At 43.2% G+C, this 21,912-nt stretch overlaps 1 protein-coding gene and 1 long non-coding RNA gene across 3 annotated transcripts in view; both read left to right on the forward strand.

Annotated features, from left to right (window-relative positions):
* LOC134078706 (uncharacterized) overlaps positions 1-21,912 on the forward strand; it is a 142,402-nt gene that overhangs the window by 120,193 nt on the left and 297 nt on the right. The window lies entirely within an intron of this gene.
* On the forward strand, positions 1,016-21,864 carry atp1a1b (ATPase Na+/K+ transporting subunit alpha 1b). 2 transcript variants are annotated; one of them, XM_062534816.1, is made up of 22 exons: positions 1,016-1,169; positions 5,410-5,526; positions 6,373-6,432; positions 6,896-7,099; positions 7,417-7,530; positions 8,880-9,014; positions 9,362-9,479; positions 13,242-13,510; positions 14,066-14,374; positions 15,351-15,485; positions 15,855-16,050; positions 16,436-16,611; positions 16,758-16,894; positions 17,316-17,466; positions 17,907-18,075; positions 18,650-18,804; positions 19,201-19,324; positions 19,942-20,087; positions 20,239-20,369; positions 21,035-21,136; positions 21,517-21,608; positions 21,816-21,864. In XM_062534816.1, exons 1-22 carry the CDS (start codon positions 1,158-1,160, stop codon positions 21,842-21,844), a joined length of 3,081 nt encoding a protein of 1,026 aa, XP_062390800.1. In that variant the 5' UTR covers positions 1,016-1,157; the 3' UTR covers positions 21,845-21,864. The 2 variants fall into 2 exon arrangements, with proteins under 2 accessions (XP_062390800.1, XP_062390801.1); XM_062534817.1 differs by lacking the exons at positions 1,016-1,169; positions 5,410-5,526 and adding an exon at positions 5,798-5,804.

Raw genomic sequence — 21,912 nt, forward strand, 5'->3', positions numbered from 1 at the left:
TTACAAGATGGTGCAAATGGCTGGACTTAGATTAAGGTCAATGTATTGTGAGGCTGTTTTTGTAGCCTGTCATTTTCTTCAACTTGCACTTGCCATGTTATGCCATCAAGGTGTTTTACCACCACCAGATGGCGTGCGTTATAGCGCCCTATATTGGGATAGGGCGCTATAACGCACGACTGTGAGAATACAGGTGATTCATGATGACTCTCAACCAGGGGAGAAGTGCTGATCATTGAAGCTCGAGAATATTTCGATAGCCTACTTTAACTCTGCTTACCCACCCGAATAAGTAAATATCACTATCGTTTTCAAATCATTGACGTTTCCAAGAGATTTCAAGACCAGTGAGTTAAATTGTAGTTGTGGTTAAATTGGAGATATAAATACATAGCCAAGATATAAAACACATATTAAAAAGTGCGACATAGGCTACCATTGATTGACAATGTACATTGCTTCAACATTAAAGGTCACTTGCCGTAGTAGGTAGGCTAGTGGCAGTACAGCCTAAAAAACGTGCGCACATGGAGCTGTCGACCTAGCCTGATTACCATCGACTTTCAAAGGCTCTGCGAGACTTTAGTCTGACCAACAGCCTGTGCTAACACGGTTTCTTGCCAGCGCTGGTTGACCCGCCTCCTTTAAGTGCCTCGGTTTGCTACTGGTAGATGTCAGAAAGCGGATTGCCGAGTTTAAACCAATAACAACACTCTTTCCGCTGCCTTGAACACGCATCTACCCAGAGCCGTTGGAGCTGCTCAAAGTTGATTGGTTCTCGACCAAAGGGGGCAGTTCCGCAGATTTCGGGAACTCAGAAATCCTTCTCAATGAGCAGTTGACCAGACCAGCAGCAAAAGCCTGAAGGCGTTGCGTCACTGGGAGGGCGTGCCAGGCTACTGTCGACCCACAGTGACGACCTCCTCTATTGTTCTGATGTAACCATGGCAAATGGAGCATAGGCCTACGTCACTATGGAAGGAACCTTATAAAGTCCGAGTGTCAACCCCAGACGACAGGGGGTGTGGATGCGCCTTGTTTCCAGGCGGCCGAAGAGACTAGGACGCGGTAGCCTACAGTCGGTCGTATAAAGAGTCAGAGGACTCAAAACTTCAAGACTTTGGTGGAGATAGACGAGAGTCTGTTGCGCAGCGAATATGGGGGTCGGGGTAAGTAGCCCAGTCTATCATAAAACATCCTCCGATTATCCGTTTGAATATGTTATATCTTTCTTCAGTATTGTTTGGTTACATTTTGGAACTTACCTCAACTCCAAGTTAATTGCCACCACATTAGTTAATTGAATGAATTCATTCGCAAAATAGTTCTGCAAAGTATTTTGACAGCATGTAATGTCAGACTACATGCAACATCCCTGTCTGATATGGTTGTTATCTGCATCACTGTTTGAATGTCATCATTTGTTCTCTAGAATTTTGATGCATGATACATCGTTTATTGCATACTCGTGGCTCATACTCACAGTAGGCTACTAACTTTTTATTGGTCAGTTCTTATAAGAAGTGTGTCCTACAACTTCGCGCATCTAATACGGGCATTTTATGTTATGGTCTGTCTTTAGCCTAGTCTTTTGCTGTCATTTATTTAGGCCTATTTGCGACTGCGAGTAACCATTTAGACACCCAGAGTGGCATTCCACTTCTTGTTAGATTTTCTCGATTCGTCCATTTTGGGGTTCATGCCAACCTTTAGCCTATTCTTAAGCTCCGGATAGGGGCCACCCTTCCAATTGCTTCTACTTCTCCCATCCCACCACTCTCTCACTTCACTTCACAGAACATGTTTGATAGTCAGCCATGCTTCATGGTGCGTTGTTTTAAGCATCCCACATTCCACCTTCCACCACATTTCCATCTCCTGGTCTCTGTGTTTGCCTCTCCCACAACATTAGTTTGACTTCTCAGTCCCTCCTCCACTCAATCTTGAACCAAAACAATTCCGTTTTACAGCTGTGTGTTGGTTGGACACCATACAACAATCTTCAGTGTTCTCTTGCCCTTTCTGATGCTCTAATTTCCCCCATGTCATTATATTGTCTATTTTTTTTTTATGACTATACGGTTTTAAATGTAGTGATGATGTAGGCTACAGCACTGAATTCATTATTTTGATTGAGTTGTTCATTTTAGTTTGGTTTTTATTTTTTGTCATTCATAGTTTTGTCACCTCACGAGTCAGGTGTGTCTACAAGCACACTTACAGTAACAAGCACACTCTTGTAATATCATTAGACAGAGTTTGTTTCTTTTGTGAAAAACATCTGTCTGAAATGGAAAGAATCAACACAATCTGGCCATCTCGTACTGTCTGAGGCTTTAAACTCAGCCTTCTGAAAGTTCCAAATTATTTTATACTTGAGCCACTTCCCTAATGAGCTGGGAACAGTCCCCTTTGTCTGATAGCCACATTCTGTCATGGTCCACATTGACTTGTGATTTGTCTACTAGACCTAATAACCGTGCAATTTCATGAATTCATTTACAAACAAAAGACGAGAAGGAGGAGCCAAATGTCCCATTCAGATGCCTGAAGGTATTATGATATCGACCATGACGACGGGGCAATGCCTACAGGTTGAGGGAGGCACAATTAAGCAATAGATTAGTGGACACATAGTTCTCACAAATGCACTTACTGTATACACACACACATACACTCATACACTTCTTCACACACCCTTGAAGGAATGACTATAACTACAAATGATCTTTGGAAAAAGTTTTCATACTCTTGTTTAGACATGAAATATTCTTAGAAACATTTGCCATTTAGGCTAGTAAGACTTCGGTCTCTCACCTCATGTGTCAGACGTTCACCCAGAAACGTCTGCCTGTTCAACTCCTTCATTGCGTGCCAGTTCTGTTGTCCCCACAAACCTTTGCCACATGTTGCGTTCATCCTTTATTTATTTAGCTGATACCTTTTCCCATAGCATTTTGCAACACAGTGCTGGGAATGCCACGGACCAAAGCCACAGTGCCCCCCAAGCAAGTTGTATGTACAATGTTAGGACAGAACGGAGACCCCCACAGCCTCAGGAAGGGCTGTTATTGCTGACCCCTGGTCAGAGTGAGGAATGTGTGGCACTGGTAGAGCAGCACTGAGAGGCTTGATCAGGACAGGAGGCTGGGTAGGAGAGGTTTGTGCTGCCGGGGTCGTGCATGTTTGTATGTCCTTTGTATGTACTGTAGTGTTTGGACAAGTTTGGAGATGATATCTCAAAAAGCCACTACTCCTCCCAAACACCCTCTGATGTGATAAAGGCAACAAACAAAAGCCCTTCCCCAGGTGCCACAATGGCCGTGCACCTGAAATGACCCCCCCCCCCACACACACACACACACATCCCTACAGCCCCCATCACCATCACCGCCTCTCCAAAAAGCAACTCCACCCAAGATGTAGCCAAGATGGGGCACACATTTGACCCACATTTTCCTACTGTATACCATGAGGGCAGCACACACACACGCACAGAGATGCACATCACACACACACACACTCAGGAATTAATCTTAAAACAACATTATGATTGTAAGGGCTGTTTTTATGTGGAGCTTCATCTGTGCCAATATCTGAACTGCTAGCTGATTGTTGATTGGCTGAAATGGACAGTGTCCACTCCATCCTCATGCCCAGCTCATGGGGGCTCTGAGCCGAGTCTGATGCAGAGTGATGGTGCTGAGGGGTGGGCACGGGTGTCTGCCACAGGGACATGTGATGGGTGGGGCTCCGTCTGTTATGCATTCTGAGTGCACTAGAGGCTTGAGGTTTTCTGTCCGAATAACTCACTCAACGGTGTGTGTATGTGCGTGCTTGCGTGTATGTGTGTGTGTGCGTATGTGTGTGTGTTTGTCTTGACCAAAAAGGAAGACCTGATACATTTATTGTGCACACACTTTCAAGTGATCCTGCCATTGTCTGGCCGACCAGGTGTAGATGTCCCTGTTTGCGTGCCACTCAGTCTGTTCCCTGTGCTACTGCTTCAGAAACATGCTGTTGTTTGATCCGCTGCACAGCAGATGACAGCTGATGTTTGAGTTGAAGTTATCAGCTCAGTTCTAGTGCGATAACTCTGTGCTATTTTAGCTCCTCGAGCTAGTGGAATGGGTGCTAGCTGATAGGCACTTTCAGCACCAGTGTATAATTAGACTTGATTACACATGGAGTTGGTGGCCTCTGTTTTGATTATGGCACCTTAAAGAACCCGGGGATGGGGTGCCTAGAGTGTCCATACCATATATGGTTCCAAGTGCCCACGGGGACCCAGGTTCGAATCCGACCTGCGGTCATTCCCTGATCCCACCACTTACTTCCTGTCACACTTCACCGACCGTGCAAAGATCCCCCAAGAATATGCGAGAAATTAGATATGAAAATATGATTTAACATATTTAATTCTTAGCAAATTGGGTCTGAATCAGGTCTTTCATAGGTAAAACCACATATATTTATCCTTCAATATTGGCTATAGACATGCTACCAAAATAGGACTACTCATAGGGAAATGGAAAATAGAAGATGGATAATTTCTGGTTCGAATAAGTATGTGAGAGGCTACTGTTTCAAATTCCATCCCAATTAAAACCCACTTAGGGAACTTGGCTGATATCTGAGGCCTTCAGTTTATCAATATGAACATAACAAAGGCATGTTGTCTACTGTGTCTATTAGGCACTAGGCACAGTTGCTTACCTCCTCCTGAAATAGAACTCTCTGTGCTGATCTAACATAGTTTTGGCAAGAGACTTGGCCCCTTAGTGATGTAACCGCCAAACCAGCTGGAACTTCGCCCAGCCATTCACTACTAGAATAAAAGCTTTTTTTTTAAAAAAAAAAAGCTAAAAAAACTTGATGGCTTTGCTTTTTTACCACCAGTGCTGTAATGAATGCACAATAAAACTGCTGTAACCATGGGCACACAGCCTCGTCTGAAACATGTTTTAGGTTGATCGCTGTGCACCTCTCCACTGAGTCCCTCTTTTTAACGTGCCATAATCCTAATTGTGAAACCAGTGTTTTCTTAAAATAAGTAAGAAAATAAGCAATATAAATCAAACAGACTAAGTGGGGTTTAGCATATACTTTGGATAAAGCCTCTGCTCAATCACATTCACTTTATTTTGCTTATTTTGTTTACTTTAAATAAACAACCAGGTCTTTCAAAGTCTCAGAGAGTTTGAGTGTTAAGCTCAGGCCGAGCTGTTTCTCAGGTGTTCATGACACTTCCACTTTTCCACCACACCTAATATACCTCATAATATAGCCTTTAGACTTTATAGCCTCCTATTTACTGACACTGTCCTCAGCCTGCTGGGGCAGTGCTGTTACTGGTGCAGTATGGGAAACAGTCTGAGCAAACGTTTCTCTGTTTCTGCCGTTCTGCAGGATGGACGTGACCAGTATGAGTTGGCGGCGACGTCGGAGCAGGGAGGGGACAAGAAGAAGAAGAAGAAGAAGGTCAAGGACAAGGACATGGACGAGCTGAAGAGGGAAGTAGATATGGTACGTAAAGGAGGAGGCCACGCCAACTAAGCTGTAAGAAAGACAGATACAGAAAGACTTTTTTACCCACTGCAATAGCACTTTATAATGACTCCCATCTGGGCAGAGAGAAAGGAATAAAATTTTTAATAATTTTCTGTATGTATGTATGTTTGTATGTTTTTGTTGAATGTTGTGTTTGTATTGCTGCTGAAACACTGTAATTTCCCCTTGGGGATGAATAAAGTATATCTATCTATCTATCTATCTATCTAAAGACAACACAGGAAGTAGATATGGTACGCAAAGACAAACAGAGAAGTACCGGTAGATACAGTATGGTACATAAGGTAAGGTAGTGAATGCTCAGATAGTGAACACAGTAGGCTCCAGGTACATGCAAGGTGCTCTGGAAGTTCGAAAGGACTTTTGGCTGACTGTAGGCGCACTAACATGGAGACAAGGATAGCGTTATTAAAAGCCCTTTATTTAAGGTAGGGTAAAAAACACAGTCTGGTTTCAGCCCCCTGGGCCTTCCTCAGGTCATGGTCTGTGGAGAAGTCTTTGTCAGGCGACGGACTCTTTTTCAAGTGAAGGGCCGTCATGGGAAAAAATAAACTAGAAAGAAGACATGAGAGTCTTGTATCTTCTCCCTTTAACATACATAAATTCACACAAACAAGTCAAACAAAACCAACACACATAAAACACCCTTTCAAACATAAAACACACACACAGACACTGTTCATTTTCTTATTCCAAATGTCAGCTATGCAATGTTATGAACAATGTGTTTTACTCAATATGTAGGCTCACTAAACCTATACAGAACTCCTATTCTCATATTCTGTTCTTCACTGTTGTTAGGATGACCATAAACTGACCCTGGACGAACTCCATCGTAAATATGGGACCGACCTGAGCAAGGTGAGCTCTTCTTTATTGCCTGTCCTGTTTATGAGTCTGGTCAACCGAGAGAAATGGCCCCTTGAAAGATTTCAGGCTCAGGAATTGAAGTACCCCATTTGTTCTGGTGTTACTTAGCAACAGGTTGCCCCACTCTGAACGCTCTTGTTGCCTTTGTTTCCTGTGAGTGCCAAACAAAAGACACCAAAAAAACACACTCAACTTAGTGTTAATGGAAGTTGGTTGTTAACTTGTATGAAATGTTCCACCAAACGTTCTGAATCTGAATCAAACACCACCTCTCTTTATTTTTTTTCTCTCTCTATCTTCCAAATGTGCTTTATCTGCATTACAAATAATGTGATATATTTCTAAAGGTTTCACCAGAAAGGTAGAATTTGGTTAATGGAAAAATATACTGGTATACGTAAATACACAAACGCATGAGACTGCATGTGAAACTGACCCCCTTTCTCTCTCCTAGGGCCTGACCAGTTCTCGCGCTGCGGAGATCCTGGCTCGTGACGGACCCAATGCTCTGACGCCGCCCCCCACCACTCCCGAGTGGGTGAAGTTCTGCAAGCAGATGTTCGGAGGGTTCTCCATGCTGCTGTGGACCGGCGCCGTCCTCTGCTTCCTGGCCTACGGCATCCAGGCCGCCACGGAGGACGACCCGGTCAACGACAATGTGAGAAACAGATGGAGGCGAAAAAGCAGTTATCGATAATGGGTGTCGTAAAATGTTTTATTTGAATTACATTTTTATAAAAGTCACAGATGTGTGAGTGTAAAATAACAGCACTATAGTTATCATTAAGATATACTTATCACTTATATATATCATTGTCAGAATATCACAGATAGCGTATCCTGTTCTAATATTGCAGCTTCAGACTAATGTATACAATTACATGCTGTGCATTAATGGTAGCCTAAACACTGTGGAATCGTAATATCTGCTGGATCACCCACAGACTAATTCTAATTCCTCCTCCTCTTCGGCAGTTGTACCTTGGCGTGGTGTTATCTGCTGTGGTCATCATCACCGGCTGTTTCTCCTACTACCAAGAGTCGAAGAGCTCCAAGATCATGGACTCTTTCAAGAGCCTTGTTCCGCAGGTCTGCCACCCGCCCGTTTGAACACACAGAGTTCACGGAACACAGACTTAAAGAGACCCTATGCAACTTTTTCATAGTCATAAAATCGCTTAGAAATCGTTGTTTTGCTTGACTGACCAGTTTTATCGAAAACAGTCACATTTCCTCCCGCCCCCAGTGTCCCTCTCCGCTATTACAACCTTGCAACTTTCTGATAAACGATCGTTTGCTGTTTACATCTGGAAGTCAGAGACGCGAAAGGAACAAGAAGAACCACGCTTGCAATTTATATATAGCCTATATATGTATAAATATACACGCTAAAGCTGTCGTGGAAGCTCTGCAGAGAAATATGCAAGCATAAAACGAGCGAAAACGAAAAACGAAACCGAAACCAGAGATGAAATCGCCAATCCTGCATTATTCCTCTTTAACTCACTTCTTAATGATACAATACATACATCACAGGATATACATTGTGTTTCAATGTTCAACACACCATGGGTGTTAAGAGACATATTTTCTCTATTTTTGTTGTGATATTTTCTTGTCTTCATTGTATGTCTTACATATTGCATGCTCCTTAAAGAGACCCTATGCAACTTTTTCATAGTCATAAAATCGCTTAGAAATCGTTGTTTTGCTTGACTGACCAGTTTTATCGAAAACAGTCACATTTCCTCCCGCCCCTAGTGTCCCTCTCCGCTATTACAACCTTGCAACTTTCTGATAAACGATCGTTTGCTGTTTACATCTGGAAGTCAGAGACGCGAAAGGAACAAGAAGAACCACGCTTGCAATTTATATATTTATATATAGCCTATATATAAATATACACGCTAAAGCTGTTGTGGAAGCTCTGCAGAGAAATATGCAAGCATAAAACGAGCGAAAACGAAAAACGAAACCGAAACCAGAGATGAAATCGCCAATCCTGCATTATTCCTCTTTAACTCACTTCTTAATGATACAATATATACATCACAGGATATACATTGTGTTTCAATGTTCAACACACCATGGGTGTTAAGAGACATATTTTCTCTATTTTTTGTTGTGATATTTTCTTGTCTTCATTGTATGTCTTAAGGCCAGTTCAAACCAAAGATTCGCGACGGTCTGAGACGGTTGCGGAGAGCAGTTGCGGCGGTGTGAATCAAAAGTTGCAAGCAGTTGCAAGCAGTTGCAAGCAGTTGCAAGTCGTCGCTAAACATTCAACATGTCAAATCTTAGTTGCAGAGTTTTAGAACGTCGCTGGTTTTTAGAATGTTGCAGCTCGTCTCGTCGCGGATCTTGTGTTTGAACTGGCCTTTACATATTGCATGCTCCTTAAATTGGCTCCATTGTGTTGTGCTGTTTGTGTGGATCAGCAAGCCCTGGTATTGCGTGACGGAGAGAAACAGAACATCAACGCCGTGACGGTGGTGGTGGGTGATCTGGTGGAGGTGAAGGGTGGAGATCGCATCCCTGCCGACATCCGCATCATCGCCGCTCACGGCTGCAAGGTATAGTGGAGAATTTCAGAGGGCTAGTTACTGTAGTTCATAGAGAGGAGATCCTGGAAAAACTCCCATTCCATATGTGATAATAAACACACCCACACACACACACACACACACACACACACTTCAGTCACCAGTGTAGCACAAGTTGTGTTATTTTCACATTTGAGAATGTACACAGCATAACAAAAGCAATGTGTTAGAAACAACACAAACTGTATTGTCCCCCTCTGTCTCTGGACATAGAGATATGTTCAAAAAAACAACACAAGTTGTGTTATTTTCAACACATTCGTGTTAAGAGAGTATTACGACAGCTCAGGACGCTGATGTGAGTGGACCTCTTTCAGGTGGACAACTCCTCTCTGACCGGTGAATCTGAGCCGCAGACAAGATCGCCAGACTTTTCCAACGACAACCCTCTCGAGACCAGGAACATCGCCTTCTTCTCCACCAACTGCGTGGAAGGTGGAGTATTGCGCAACATGCATTATGTCTCCATCAATATGTATTTTAACTACAGTCATTTCCTATGTATTAGCTACATAGATACAGACGGTTAGAAGGTCGCCGCCCCCTCTGTGGGGGAAAACATGCTAACATCACACATGAAAGTCAATGGGCTAACTCGCTAGCAGAACACAAATGTTTTCCCCCACGGGGGGTGTTTCAGCCATGGTAACCACGGTAACTGGGGCGGTAACCACGATTATGACGAGATGCCGTCTGTATGTATAGTGTATAAGCCGCAGGGCAGTATTTTATGCAAGTTAAGAAACAAAACTATCGTTAACATATTAACTGCCCCCGTATACACTGTAAAAAAAATATTGTAAACTTTACAGTCATTTATTGGCAATGTTGGTTGCCAGCAATACTGTAAATACACAGTAAATGCACAACATAGTACTGTAATTCATTATTACAATTTTACCGTAAAAATACAGTTGCCATGGCTAATTGTTGAGAAATTACGGCAGGTTAAAATTGACGAGAGATTTCAAATTAGGGAGACTGGTCTATGGAAGCCTTGTTGCCTACAAACACCATTGGGTTTGTAGTAGGCAACAATGAGTCATGACAAAAAAGAGAGTGCTGAGAGCGCTACTAGGAGTAGTACAAAATTTTAGTAAATTCCACACTGGTGCTCTTTTGAGGCCGGGCAAAAATTTAAGTAAGAAAAGTTGGTCAAAGGCACTCAGTTGAGGAAAAAATTAAGCCTTTACACTGTAAATTTTGATAAGTTGACTTTACTTAAAAAATGTACGCAAACTCATTGCCTTGAAAAAAGTAAGTTCAATGAACTTACATTTTTTAAGTGAACACTGCTTGTTTATTCTGAGTAAGTAACACTTAATAACTTACACTTTATAAGTGAATACAACTTATTTATTTTAATTAAACTGTACTTAATTAGCTAATGGTTCTTAGTACTCATATACCTAGAACCCATAGTTCTCATGGAAGCTTGTTTTTTCTGAGTAAATAATACTTAATAGCTCACATTTTTAAGTGTGTACTACTGACTTGTTCTCTGGTTCAGTTTACAATGTCTATACAAGCAATGTATGTAAAAACATCTAACAAAAAAAAAGAAATGAGAAGGTTGGTTTAGGTTAATCACAATTATTTTTATTTTTAATTATCCAGCATTCACATAGCAAACTACCCTGCCATTCAACATATTTAAAGTAAAATAAGAGTGCTTGGACTCCGCAGTAAAATAATAATAGTAATAATTATTACATAGTAATATCAAGCAGAAAATGAATATTATATTATATCAAGCAGAAATAAGGTGCCACCATAACACCTGACAGCAGCTTGGACCCTGGAAATGATGTTAGCCGTCAATCTCCCCAAGAACAGTGAGCACATCAACACATGAGATGGTCCCATCAGTCACAGCGTCCTGTGAAGACACATATGCAAAAGAGAGTCTTGTTATCATGTGTTGCTACTAATGAACAAAGCTGTGACCACAAAATGAGTCCACCTGAACACAATCTACTTTCCAAGTGTCAACACTTACCAACTGTCCTCCTACCAACTCCTCCAACCCCAGCACAAATGACAGATTAACCAAATGTGACAGTTCAACGAAACCTTATGATACTGGGTTGGAGGAGCTGGTAGAGGACAAGTTGGTAAGTGTTTTCTGTAATAAACTCCGGGTTCGCTAACTACGTTGTTGGTGCTTCCTTTTAAGTGTAGGGACCCTGAGCAAGCTACTGATGAGGTCTGGTGCTGTTTTTAATATTATTGGTTAAGATGTTTTTTTGGAAGTGTTTGCTCACCGCCAGAATAACACTTTAAACTATTTTGGAAAATGTCCAATGGGCCCCCTCCTCACCCAAAGACACTATAAACATGCAGAATAAGTGGTAATTTCCTATGTGTATTGCATAACATACATACTGTACATACATAAATAACCATAACTAGATATGATAACTTGCTTTATTTCTTCTTATTATTATTTCCAAGTATACTTACAAATGCTGTGCTGTAGAATTCGCTGGACTTGATCCATGTAAAACAGGAATTCCCTTCAGGACAAGTGTGTTGGGCTATCACAGTCGATGTCTAATGATAGAGACAATAAAGATTAAGACATTCGCAAGACACAAACTGCTACTTTAGCAAATAGCCTTATCAGCACGAAAAGTGCAGTACTTACAAGTTCATTCAGGGATTTGGTCTGCTTGACAACATCTCTATAAGAGGAAAGATCATGTTAGCACCAAGCTCAATGAAATGAACTCAATTATATAAATAGTAAATAGTAATCTAATGTTTTTGCTCAGATAAAATAGGCCTACTTTGTATTGATATGAAATAACATAAAATCAAAGAATTTGAAAGCAATTCCTGTAGCTGCTAGCTGCTACCATGAGGAAAAGAACTAGCTAGTGCTAATGACCAAGCTGCAATAATTCCAGTTGAAAAATGCTAGCTAATATGGAGGTCGAACATAATCATGCTTCATACCATTTAGCTGTTACACATGCAAACGTGAAACTGGAGTTATTGGCTTTGGAGTTTTTAGAAACAATCGTTTTCAGTGATGAAAACACATGAGCCACGTCCGAAAAGAGTCTTTGGTAGATCTACAGTTTAGTGTTTCTAACAGATAACGTTAGCAACAAACGTTGGGCTAGCGATAGCTAGACGCTAGGCTATGATACTTAACATCACGACAGGCACAAGTCACACAGACATTGACATATGGTGAACAAAACTTAACTAGCGTTGAATGAATAATACATAAAGAAAGCAAATCAATTTCAAACGTTTACTCACCAAATGAGCCTGTAAAGTACTCCAGCAATGTCCATGCGTGTTTAGTCGTGTGTGTCGTGTCGGTTGGTTTCTACTAGAGGCTTCTGCGCATGCCCAAGTGTTGGACTAGTGTTTTGTGAGTGACCTGAACTTAAAATGATTTAGTTGGTTTGACTTTTCGCTCCCAAAGTACTACTAACTCAAATAAAGTGAGTATTCTCGACAGATTGGTCAAAACTAAGTCAACCCTACTTAATATTTCTTATTAATTTGAATGTTAGAATTTACAGTGTAATGGTACATGGCAGAGACTAAAAACATACGCCTAAAAACATACGCCTTGTACGCGGCGTATGTTTTTAGTCTCTGCCATGTACCATTAAAGGCTTAATTTTTTCCTCAACTGAGTGCCTTTGACCAACTTTTCTTACAACAATGAGTCATGATTGAATATAACAAACATGGAGATACAGAATTATAGTCAATTGTGTGTGGAGAAGTCACAAGAGAAACACTTTGCAAGCTTTCAGTACAGTGAGGTGCCTCATTATCGATAACTGTCTCTGTTATTGTGCAAGCTATTTAGAAACTTCTCAGAATATATTTAAATATTTATTACCATTACATTCATACCTACACATACATATTTAAATACATACTGTACATAGGCATGCAATACTGTACATCCACAGCCTGGGACTGGGTCCCAAGACACACATACAGTGGGGGCTACACTGGGTTAGCGACTGAAGTATTCTGTTTACAGTGTAGCAGCATTAAGCATTAAGCTTCCACTATAAACAGTGGACATGGCTACAGGCAAGAGTGCTGGGCACATACGAAACAACGACGAGCCTTTCGAAAGCTATTTGTGCTCTCGGCGTAGCTTTGAATGTGTCAAACTACACACGTTCGGATCCGTGATCATCGTCCTCGTGGTTTGTGCAGGAACGGCCCGCGGCATCGTGATCAGCACCGGCGACCGCACCGTGATGGGCCGCATCGCCACGCTGGCGTCGGGCCTGGAGGTGGGACGCACGCCCATCTCCATCGAGATCGAGCACTTCATCCACATCATCACGGGCGTGGCCGTCTTCCTGGGCGTCTCCTTCTTCATCCTGGCCGTCATCCTGGGCTACAGCTGGCTGCAGGCCGTCATCTTCCTCATCGGCATCATCGTCGCCAACGTGCCCGAGGGGCTGCTGGCCACCGTCACGGTGAGTGTGTGTGTGCGTGTGCGTGTGCGTGTGCGTGTGCGTGTGGGTGTGCGTGTGCGTGTGCGTGTGCGTGTGTATGTGTGAGAGAGAGAGAGAGAGAAAGAGAGAAAGAATACCCGAGGGACTGCTCGCCAAACACGAGACTGCTCTCCACTGTCACTTTGAGTGTGTGTGTGTGTGTGTGTGTGTGTGTGTGTGTGTGTGTGTGTGTCACCTTAAGTGTGTGTGCGTGTGTATGTGTGTGTGAGAAAGTGCTTGAGGGTATACTAGCCACTGTCATTGTGTGTGTGTGTGTGTGTGTGTACGTGTGTGTGTGTGTGAGAGAGAGAGAGAGAGAGAGAGAGAGAGAGAGAAAGAGAGAGAAAGAGGGACTGTTTGCCAATGTCACTGTTACACTAATGGTCAAGTTGTTTTTTAGTAGATTTCGGCATACCAATTTTTTTTTTTTTTCATTCTTGTGAGATTGTTGACGTGCATATTACCTGTCTTGTGAGATTGTTGACATGCATGTTACCTGTCTTGTGAGATTGTTGACATGCATGTCACCTGTCCCAGGTGTGTCTGACCCTGACGGCCAAGCGCATGGCCAAGAAGAACTGCCTGGTGAAGAACCTGGAGGCCGTGGAGACCCTGGGCTCCACCTCCACCATCTGCTCCGACAAGACCGGCACCCTGACCCAGAACCGCATGACCGTCGCCCACATGTGGTTCGACAACCAGATCCACGAGGCCGACACCACCGAGAACCAGAGCGGCACCACCTTCGACCGCAGCTCCCCCACCTGGGCCTCGCTGGCCCGCGTCGCCGGCCTCTGCAACCGGGCCGTCTTCCTCGCCGAGCAGACCGACGTTCCCATCCTCAAGGTAGATAGATAGATAGATAGATAGATAGATAGATAGATAGATAGATAGATACTTTATTGATCCCCAAGGGGAAATTCAAGGTAACTGGGATTAAAAGTTCTCTGTCGCTACCTACCGCAGAGAACCGTCATTTCACAGATATCCGGCATTTAGTTGTACCCCATACAGAATAAGGAAATAATGACTGCTTTGATTACTGTTATTCTGTCATGTCATGGATATATGTCTCTTTGGATAACAGAACCTGTGAAATATGTATTTATTGCATTATCAGTTAGTGCTTTTTCCTCCAGGATTTCTCCATTTTAAAATCATTAGCAAACAAGTCTCCTGGTTGTAATAGCTATAGCAGCCCAAATGTAATCCATGCACAATGGCCACACTTTTCTCCAATGGATACTAAGTTGACTGATATATGAACAGCCACTATTGTAAAACAAATATTGTGCAAGTAAAACAACCACGATTAAGGGACTTAAGAAGATACAGTAGCTTACTTAGCCCTTTCCCTGAGGGTGTTCTCCAACACATGAGTTGTGTTTGTGCAGGTTCTTAAGCTTATTGCTTATTGTTAAGCAACCTTTGATAACAAGTCGATCTGCTACTGTAGGTCTAAAGAGAAAACAGCTGCTTCCTGCAGTTTATGTCCTACCAAGAAACGGCAGTCTCATGACAAACACTCCCTCCCTTCAGTGTTTGTGCACTTTACGACTACATCCCCTGGCCTTGGTGCAATGCTTATTCTCTCCCTCAGCCTGTGTTTTTGGCCCCTCTCCTTTGCATCTCTAGAAGAGTAATCCCGTACAATATTATCAGAAAAAGGAACTATTTGAAGTTGCTAGGACAGACATCACCATAATGTTTTAGAGTTTGTAATTCACTTAGGGCAAAAGTACTGACCGAGTATGTTAAACGGAAACGTGCAGTATGAGTTTTGTCTCTTACTGTGTGCCATGTGCCGTGTCTTGTCACACAGAGGGATGTGGCCGGAGACGCGTCTGAGTCGGCTCTGCTGAAGTGCATCGAGCTGTGCTGCGGATCCGTCAGAGAGATGAGAGACCAGTACTCCAAGATCTCCGAGATCCCCTTCAACTCCACCAACAAATATCAGGTACAAGCACACACACACACACACACACACACACACACACACACACACACACACAGACACACAGACACACACACACACACACACACACACACACACAGACTCACACACACTCATAATAAATGGAATAGGCAATCCTTTTTGACATGCTGACACAGACATCTGACATCTTTAATATCTGATTTATTTCTGTGAGACAAAGAAAAGACAACACATGTTTTCTTGTGCCCCAATCCCAGAGTTAAATATTTCTGCTCACAAAAAGAAAATACATTAAAAAAAAATCACCTCTTAACTAAAGTCAGACACTCGGAGCAAAACAAAAGTATATTTTAAGGATCTCAAGAGATCGTCTCTTCCCTCCGGTCACAGCTGTCCATCCACAAGAACCCCAACGCGGCCACAGAGTCCACCCACCTGCTGGTGATGAAGGGGGCGCCAGAGCGCATCCTGGACCGCTGCTCCACCATCATGATCCAGGGCAAGGAGCAGCCGCTGGACGAGGAGATGAGGGACGCCTTCCAGAACGCCTACCTGGAGCTCGGAGGCCTGGGAGAGAGAGTGCTGGGTGAGAGAGAGAGAGAGAGAGAGAGAGAGAGAGAGAGAGAGAGAGGGAGAGAGAGATAGAGGGAGAGAGAGAGAGAGAGAGACTGGGATAGAGAGAGAAAGAGAGAGCTGACTGAGAGAGAGAGAGAGAGAGAGAAGAAGAGAAAGACAGAGAGAGGGAGAGAGTGCTGTTGGGAGGGTGAGAGAGAGCACTGGGTGAAAGAAAGAGAGAGAGAGAGCACATAGATGTTTGTGTTAGTAATAGAGCGGTAAATCAAGCATAGAGATGAATTTCCCTCCCCTTCTGAGTAGAACTCTATGTTTGCTTGGTGTTCCCTTTTTTTGTAAGACATTTTGTATGAAAACACCAGCTGAATGACCAAATGCAAATTGCACTTGCTCCGCAGGTTTCTGCCACTTGAACATGCCGGATGACCAGTTCCCCCAAGGCTTCCAGTTCGACACGGACGACCTGAACTTCTCCACAGACGACCTGTGCTTCGTGGGCCTCATGTCCATGATCGACCCCCCCCGTGCAGCCGTACCCGACGCTGTGGGCAAATGCAGGAGTGCCGGCATCAAGGTGCACTTTTCGATTCGTAATTTATAAGTAAAATAGATTCATTCATTTTACTTCCACACACCAGCAGACTATTGGCCGCGGCTAATACACAGGAAATGACTGCGTGACCTCCTGCGTCGTCACATGTCCCGTGCTCTTCTCATCAGGTCATCATGGTGACGGGAGATCACCCAATCACTGCAAAGGCCATTGCCAAGGGAGTGGGCATCATCTCAGAGGGCAACGAAACTGTGGAGGACATCGCAGCGCGGCTCAACATTCCTGTTGATGAAGTGAACCCCAGGTATCCTGCTGTGACACACACTTTGTTGTCAGTAAACGGGAAAACGTCTTATTGTAATTTGCAGTTATGTTACACTTCATATTTCTTCATGTGTGTCTAGAGCATTGCTGAAGCTGTATTTATTTGCAGTCATGGCAAACAATTGCATTTTCATGTAGAGAAAGGTTGAGCTCCAAACTTTGTACATTAGATATTTATAGAGCAGTAACAGTGTATGGATTTTATCTTTACATTGTGGCATATTCCTTTGAACCAGCCACCTCACAAAATGTCAACACATACCAGTCAGTTTAGGCTGTTGATTTGGTGCGTGGAGCGAACCTTACCATATAACGCCACCTTTTGTCTGGACGTGTGAGTATCTTTGTAAAGACGTTAAACGATGCCATCCATCCCCCCCCCCCCCCCCCCCACCCCACAGGGACGCCAAGGCATGTGTGGTGCATGGCGGGGACCTGAAGGACATGGACTGTGAGAAACTGGACGACATCCTGAAGTACCACACCGAGATTGTCTTCGCCAGGACCTCGCCCCAGCAGAAGCTCATCATAGTGGAGGGATGCCAACGCCAGGTGAGGGGGTCACAGGGGTCACAGGGGTCACAGACAAGAAATGGGGTGGTGGTAGAATCGTGGTTAAGGAGCTGGGCAGTAGCCTGAAAGTTCAAAGGTCCAAATGTAAGCATACTCAGTTATGCTATACAGCACTGTATATAGTATTTTTTGACATCAACAGTTAATGCAGATGCAACTACCATTGCAAACATGAAGTCCAATAGATATTTACCAATAGCTTGCCTTAGTTCACCTTTTAGCCAATCCCTCAATAATTCACAGGCCCACTAGCAAAATGTGCTCAATTTTTGCCCATGAACAACCCTTGAGAAGTGACCGATTTTTACCTAAAGTAGGTCAACTGTCAAACTGTGAGAGCATTTGTAGAGACGGGCCTTTGAGTAATGTTGAAGTGCAGCCCCAGGGGTTGATTAACACGGCCTTGTTGGACGCTACAGGGAGCCATCGTGGCAGTGACCGGTGACGGTGTGAACGACTCGCCAGCTCTTAAGAAGGCAGACATTGGCATTGCCATGGGCATTTCTGGCTCCGACGTATCCAAGCAAGCCGCCGACATGATTCTCCTGGACGACAACTTTGCCTCCATTGTGACCGGAGTGGAGGAAGGTGGGTGTTAAAACGTTTGAAACATACTCACTATGCTACGTGGAAGAGGCGGTATTTGTATGCATGTGAGGTAATAACACTGTGTTTTCCCCTAAGAATACTTTACCGGACTAATTAAAACCCCACCAATACCTCAGGATTACTGTTTCAGTTCACAGAGAGGTCACATGCCTCATCTACCAGTGTACGTTCTGAAGTACAGTAGTTCGGAAAAAGTCTCTTTAATTACGGTTAGAGAGGCTTTTTCACTTCCGAGCACCCCATTCTAGAGTGTGTAGGCGGATTAATGTCTCCACAACATGACTGCTACACTCCTAAAGCTAATGAGTCAGAAACACACGTGTGTTAGCACAAACTGTTGTGTTCCTATCTGGAAACAGAAAAGCGTTAAAACAACACAATTTGAGTTATTTTCATCACATTCCTTACAAGGGTGTAGAATTAATTTAGTCAATTAACTCTAAAGGAAAAGTGTTAATGTTTGCTGTCCGATTTCATAGTGCTCCAAGACTCTTTCAGCAGAAATGGGATAGTAATATATTGATATATTGATATATTGATGCTCACGCTATAGGCCGCCTGATTTTTGACAACCTGAAGAAGTCCATCGCCTACACACTGACCAGCAACATCCCAGAGATCACCCCCTTCCTCTTCTTCATCATCGCCAGCATCCCCTTACCCCTGGGCACCGTCACTATCTTGTGCATTGACCTGGGCACTGACATGGTAAGGGACGGACAGTTTGTACTTTTATCCATATCTCGCATCTTTTATCAGGCATACTGCACCTGTAATTTCCCAACTATTCGTTGTGGCGTACTCATTGATTTTGCAACATTTCTTCAGCTATGAGGTTAATACACGGGGGCAGTCATTATGGTATTCATATGGTTTTGTTTAATTTAGCTTGCATAAAAACACTTCTTTTAACTTGCATAAAACACTGATTTGAAACATTTCTTCAGCTATGAGGTTAATGCACAGGGACAGTCATCAATATGGTTTTGTTTCTTGTAACTTGCATAAAAGAGTTATTTTAACTTGCATAAAACACTTATAGACAGGACAATACTGAACACTACCTGAAGCACTATGTTCATTCTAATTTCTTGCCCCATGCAGGTCCCTGCTATCTCTCTGGCCTATGAGGCTGCGGAGAGTGACATCATGAAGAGGCAGCCCAGGAACCCCAAAACAGACAAACTGGTGAATGAGAGGCTGATCAGCATAGCATATGGCCAAATTGGTAAGCACACAAGATGAGAGACAAAACATACAGGGAAGAACGATCAGTCCGCCCACCAGAATATGCTCCTTAGTGTTTTTTTGTTGTTGTTGTTTTTTAAATGGTACAGTATATCACGACGTGTAACGTTTCGATATTTGATAGTAATATTAGGTAAGCCCAGTAGTAGCTATGACTGGTTTGTAGGGATAGAAAACAAATATTGTATGACTCAATGAAGAACAGTTAGCAGTTATACATGAATTTATGCAATTCTCGTTGCCAACTCAGAGAGACTAGAATAGAAAAATAGAATATATACTTTTTTGATCCTGTGAGGGAAATTCAGTTCCTGTGAGGGAAATTCAGTTTAGCCAAATTAGTGAACACACACAGCACACATTGAACTGAATCACACACTAACCCAGAGCAGTGAGATGCCTGCCCAACCAGTGGCGCTCGGGGAGCAATGAGGGGTTAGGTGCCTTGCTCAGGGGCACTTCAGCCGTGGACTGGTCGGGGATTGAACTGACAACCCTCCGGTTACAAGCTCGAAGCCCTAAGCAGTAGGCTGCCCCACTACGTCAAGTACGTAGAAAACGTGTGCATCAGTGACACTGCTTTGTGTTTTCCTCCAGGTATGATCCAAGCTTTGGCAGGATTCTTCACCTACTTTGTCATTCTTGCTGAAAACGGCTTCCTGCCCGGAACATTGCTGGGTATCCGTGTCAACTGGGACGACAGGCACTGCAATGACCTGGAGGACAGCTATGGCCAGCAGTGGGTAAGTCACGCAGTAACTCACTGTATTAAAAGTCTTACTGTGGCTTTTTATTTGACAATTTACAGTTTGATAGCCTTTGATGTACTTTTCATCATAGTTGTGCTGTTGTTTAATGTGTGCTTTGCTTTTTGTTGTTGATGTTGTTGTTTAGACCTATGAGCAGAGGAAGATAGTGGAGTTCACGTGCCACACTGCCTTCTTTGCCAGCATCGTGATAGTGCAGTGGGCTGATCTGATCGTCTGCAAGACCCGCAGGAACTCTGTGTTCCAGCAGGGCATGAGGTACGGCCCACAGGCCACGATCACACACCACGGGGCATCATGGCCTGTCAATCATGTGCTTCTTACAAGCTCAAAAACTATCAGCGACAATCTCAGTAACGACTCACTCCATAGATTCAGTTCAGGTGCTACAAGTAACCACTTTACACATTAGATCAGGGTTCCCACAGGTCATGGAATTTCTGGAATATCATGGAATTTTAGAATGTCTATTCCAGACATGGAAAGTCAGGAAATGTGATCATTTTTTGGGCAATGTCATGGAATATCAGGGAATTTTGTCGTAGCAGCTTAAAACGTGCTTGCTAAAATTTCCACAGAGAATTTGTGTATGTATCCTCTTATTAGCTTTACTCCGTATTTGAGTCGACCAACTGTGGTTATTCAAGGCCTATTTATTCATCTGCCACTCTAACAAAAGTATGAGATTCACCACAACACCACACAGGTACTCTGAAATAATTGGTCGGTATATTGTACTATTTCATTCAAATTCAGTCAGAAATTCTGGGGTTTTTTTGTCAGGAAAAGTCAGGGAAAAGTCATGGAATTTTACATTTGATTTAGAGTGTTGATATGTTGTATGTTATGTTTATACATGTATATTATGTGAGCTTGTATGTCTGTAAGACGTGACACTGAGCGATGTTTCTGCTCTGCTTCAGGAATAAGATCCTGATCTTCGGCCTGTTTGAGGAGACGGCCCTGGCAGCCTTCCTCTCCTACTGCCCGGGCATGGGCATCGCCCTCAGGATGTACCCACTCAAGTAAGAGACGACAAGTAGACTAAAGTGTTCCATTATAAAGCCTTCATGAAAATGTTACTCTGCAAACAAGTATGGAGAAGTCTGTTCTCATATTCAGTGTTTTGACCTCATGAGTTGTGTAGTTTACTTGAAGTTAACTATTTCTAATGTATCAACGATACACAATACAACAATAAACAAAACGCAACTGCACAGCTATGCACCTTGATTGAGTATGATCTATAACCTGCAGAATGACAGTGAGCATATTTTGTTTTCTATTTCAAATCAATCAGTCAAGCCCATAGAGCACACTTTCCCCCATTCAGCATCGCCTGCTGGACTTCATGAAAGTGTTGGATTTCCTGGTGATTTATCTCCATGCCTCTTTGTGCTTGTAGGATCAACTGGTGGTTCTGCGCTCTCCCCTATTCCCTCCTCATCTTCATCTATGACGAGATGAGGAAGCTTCTCCTCAGACGGAACCCAGGAGGTGAGAACCTTGATACCATTCCGCTTCCTTTTTCCCCCACAACAGCTTGTTTACATTTAGATAGATGTACATTTATTCATTGGCAGAAGCGTTTATCCAAACTGACTTACAGCAATTGAATGACATTTCAGCTATTTATTTTAGTTTACATACAGTGAATGATGGAAGAACACTTGATGAAAGTTAATTGGGCTCTTTCTTTTGCAGGTTGGGTGGAGAGAGAGACGTACTATTAAAGTGTATGGTTCAAACTGCAGTTGGAATTGTGTCATTTTGTTGTATGGTAGATATGCTGCTTTGACCT

Source organism: Sardina pilchardus, chromosome 4 (genome assembly GCF_963854185.1).
Source record: "Sardina pilchardus chromosome 4, fSarPil1.1, whole genome shotgun sequence".
NCBI lineage: Eukaryota > Metazoa > Chordata > Actinopteri > Clupeiformes > Clupeidae > Sardina > Sardina pilchardus.

Excerpts from the sequence above, each read along its gene's own strand:
- atp1a1b (XM_062534816.1), top strand. Across the intron at positions 20,370-21,034 it reads GTGTTCCAGCAGGGCATGAG|GAATAAGATCCTGATCTTCG; the intron begins GTACGGCCCACA and ends GCTCTGCTTCAG. Across the intron at positions 21,609-21,815 it reads CCTCAGACGGAACCCAGGAG|GTTGGGTGGAGAGAGAGACG; the intron begins GTGAGAACCTTG and ends TTTCTTTTGCAG.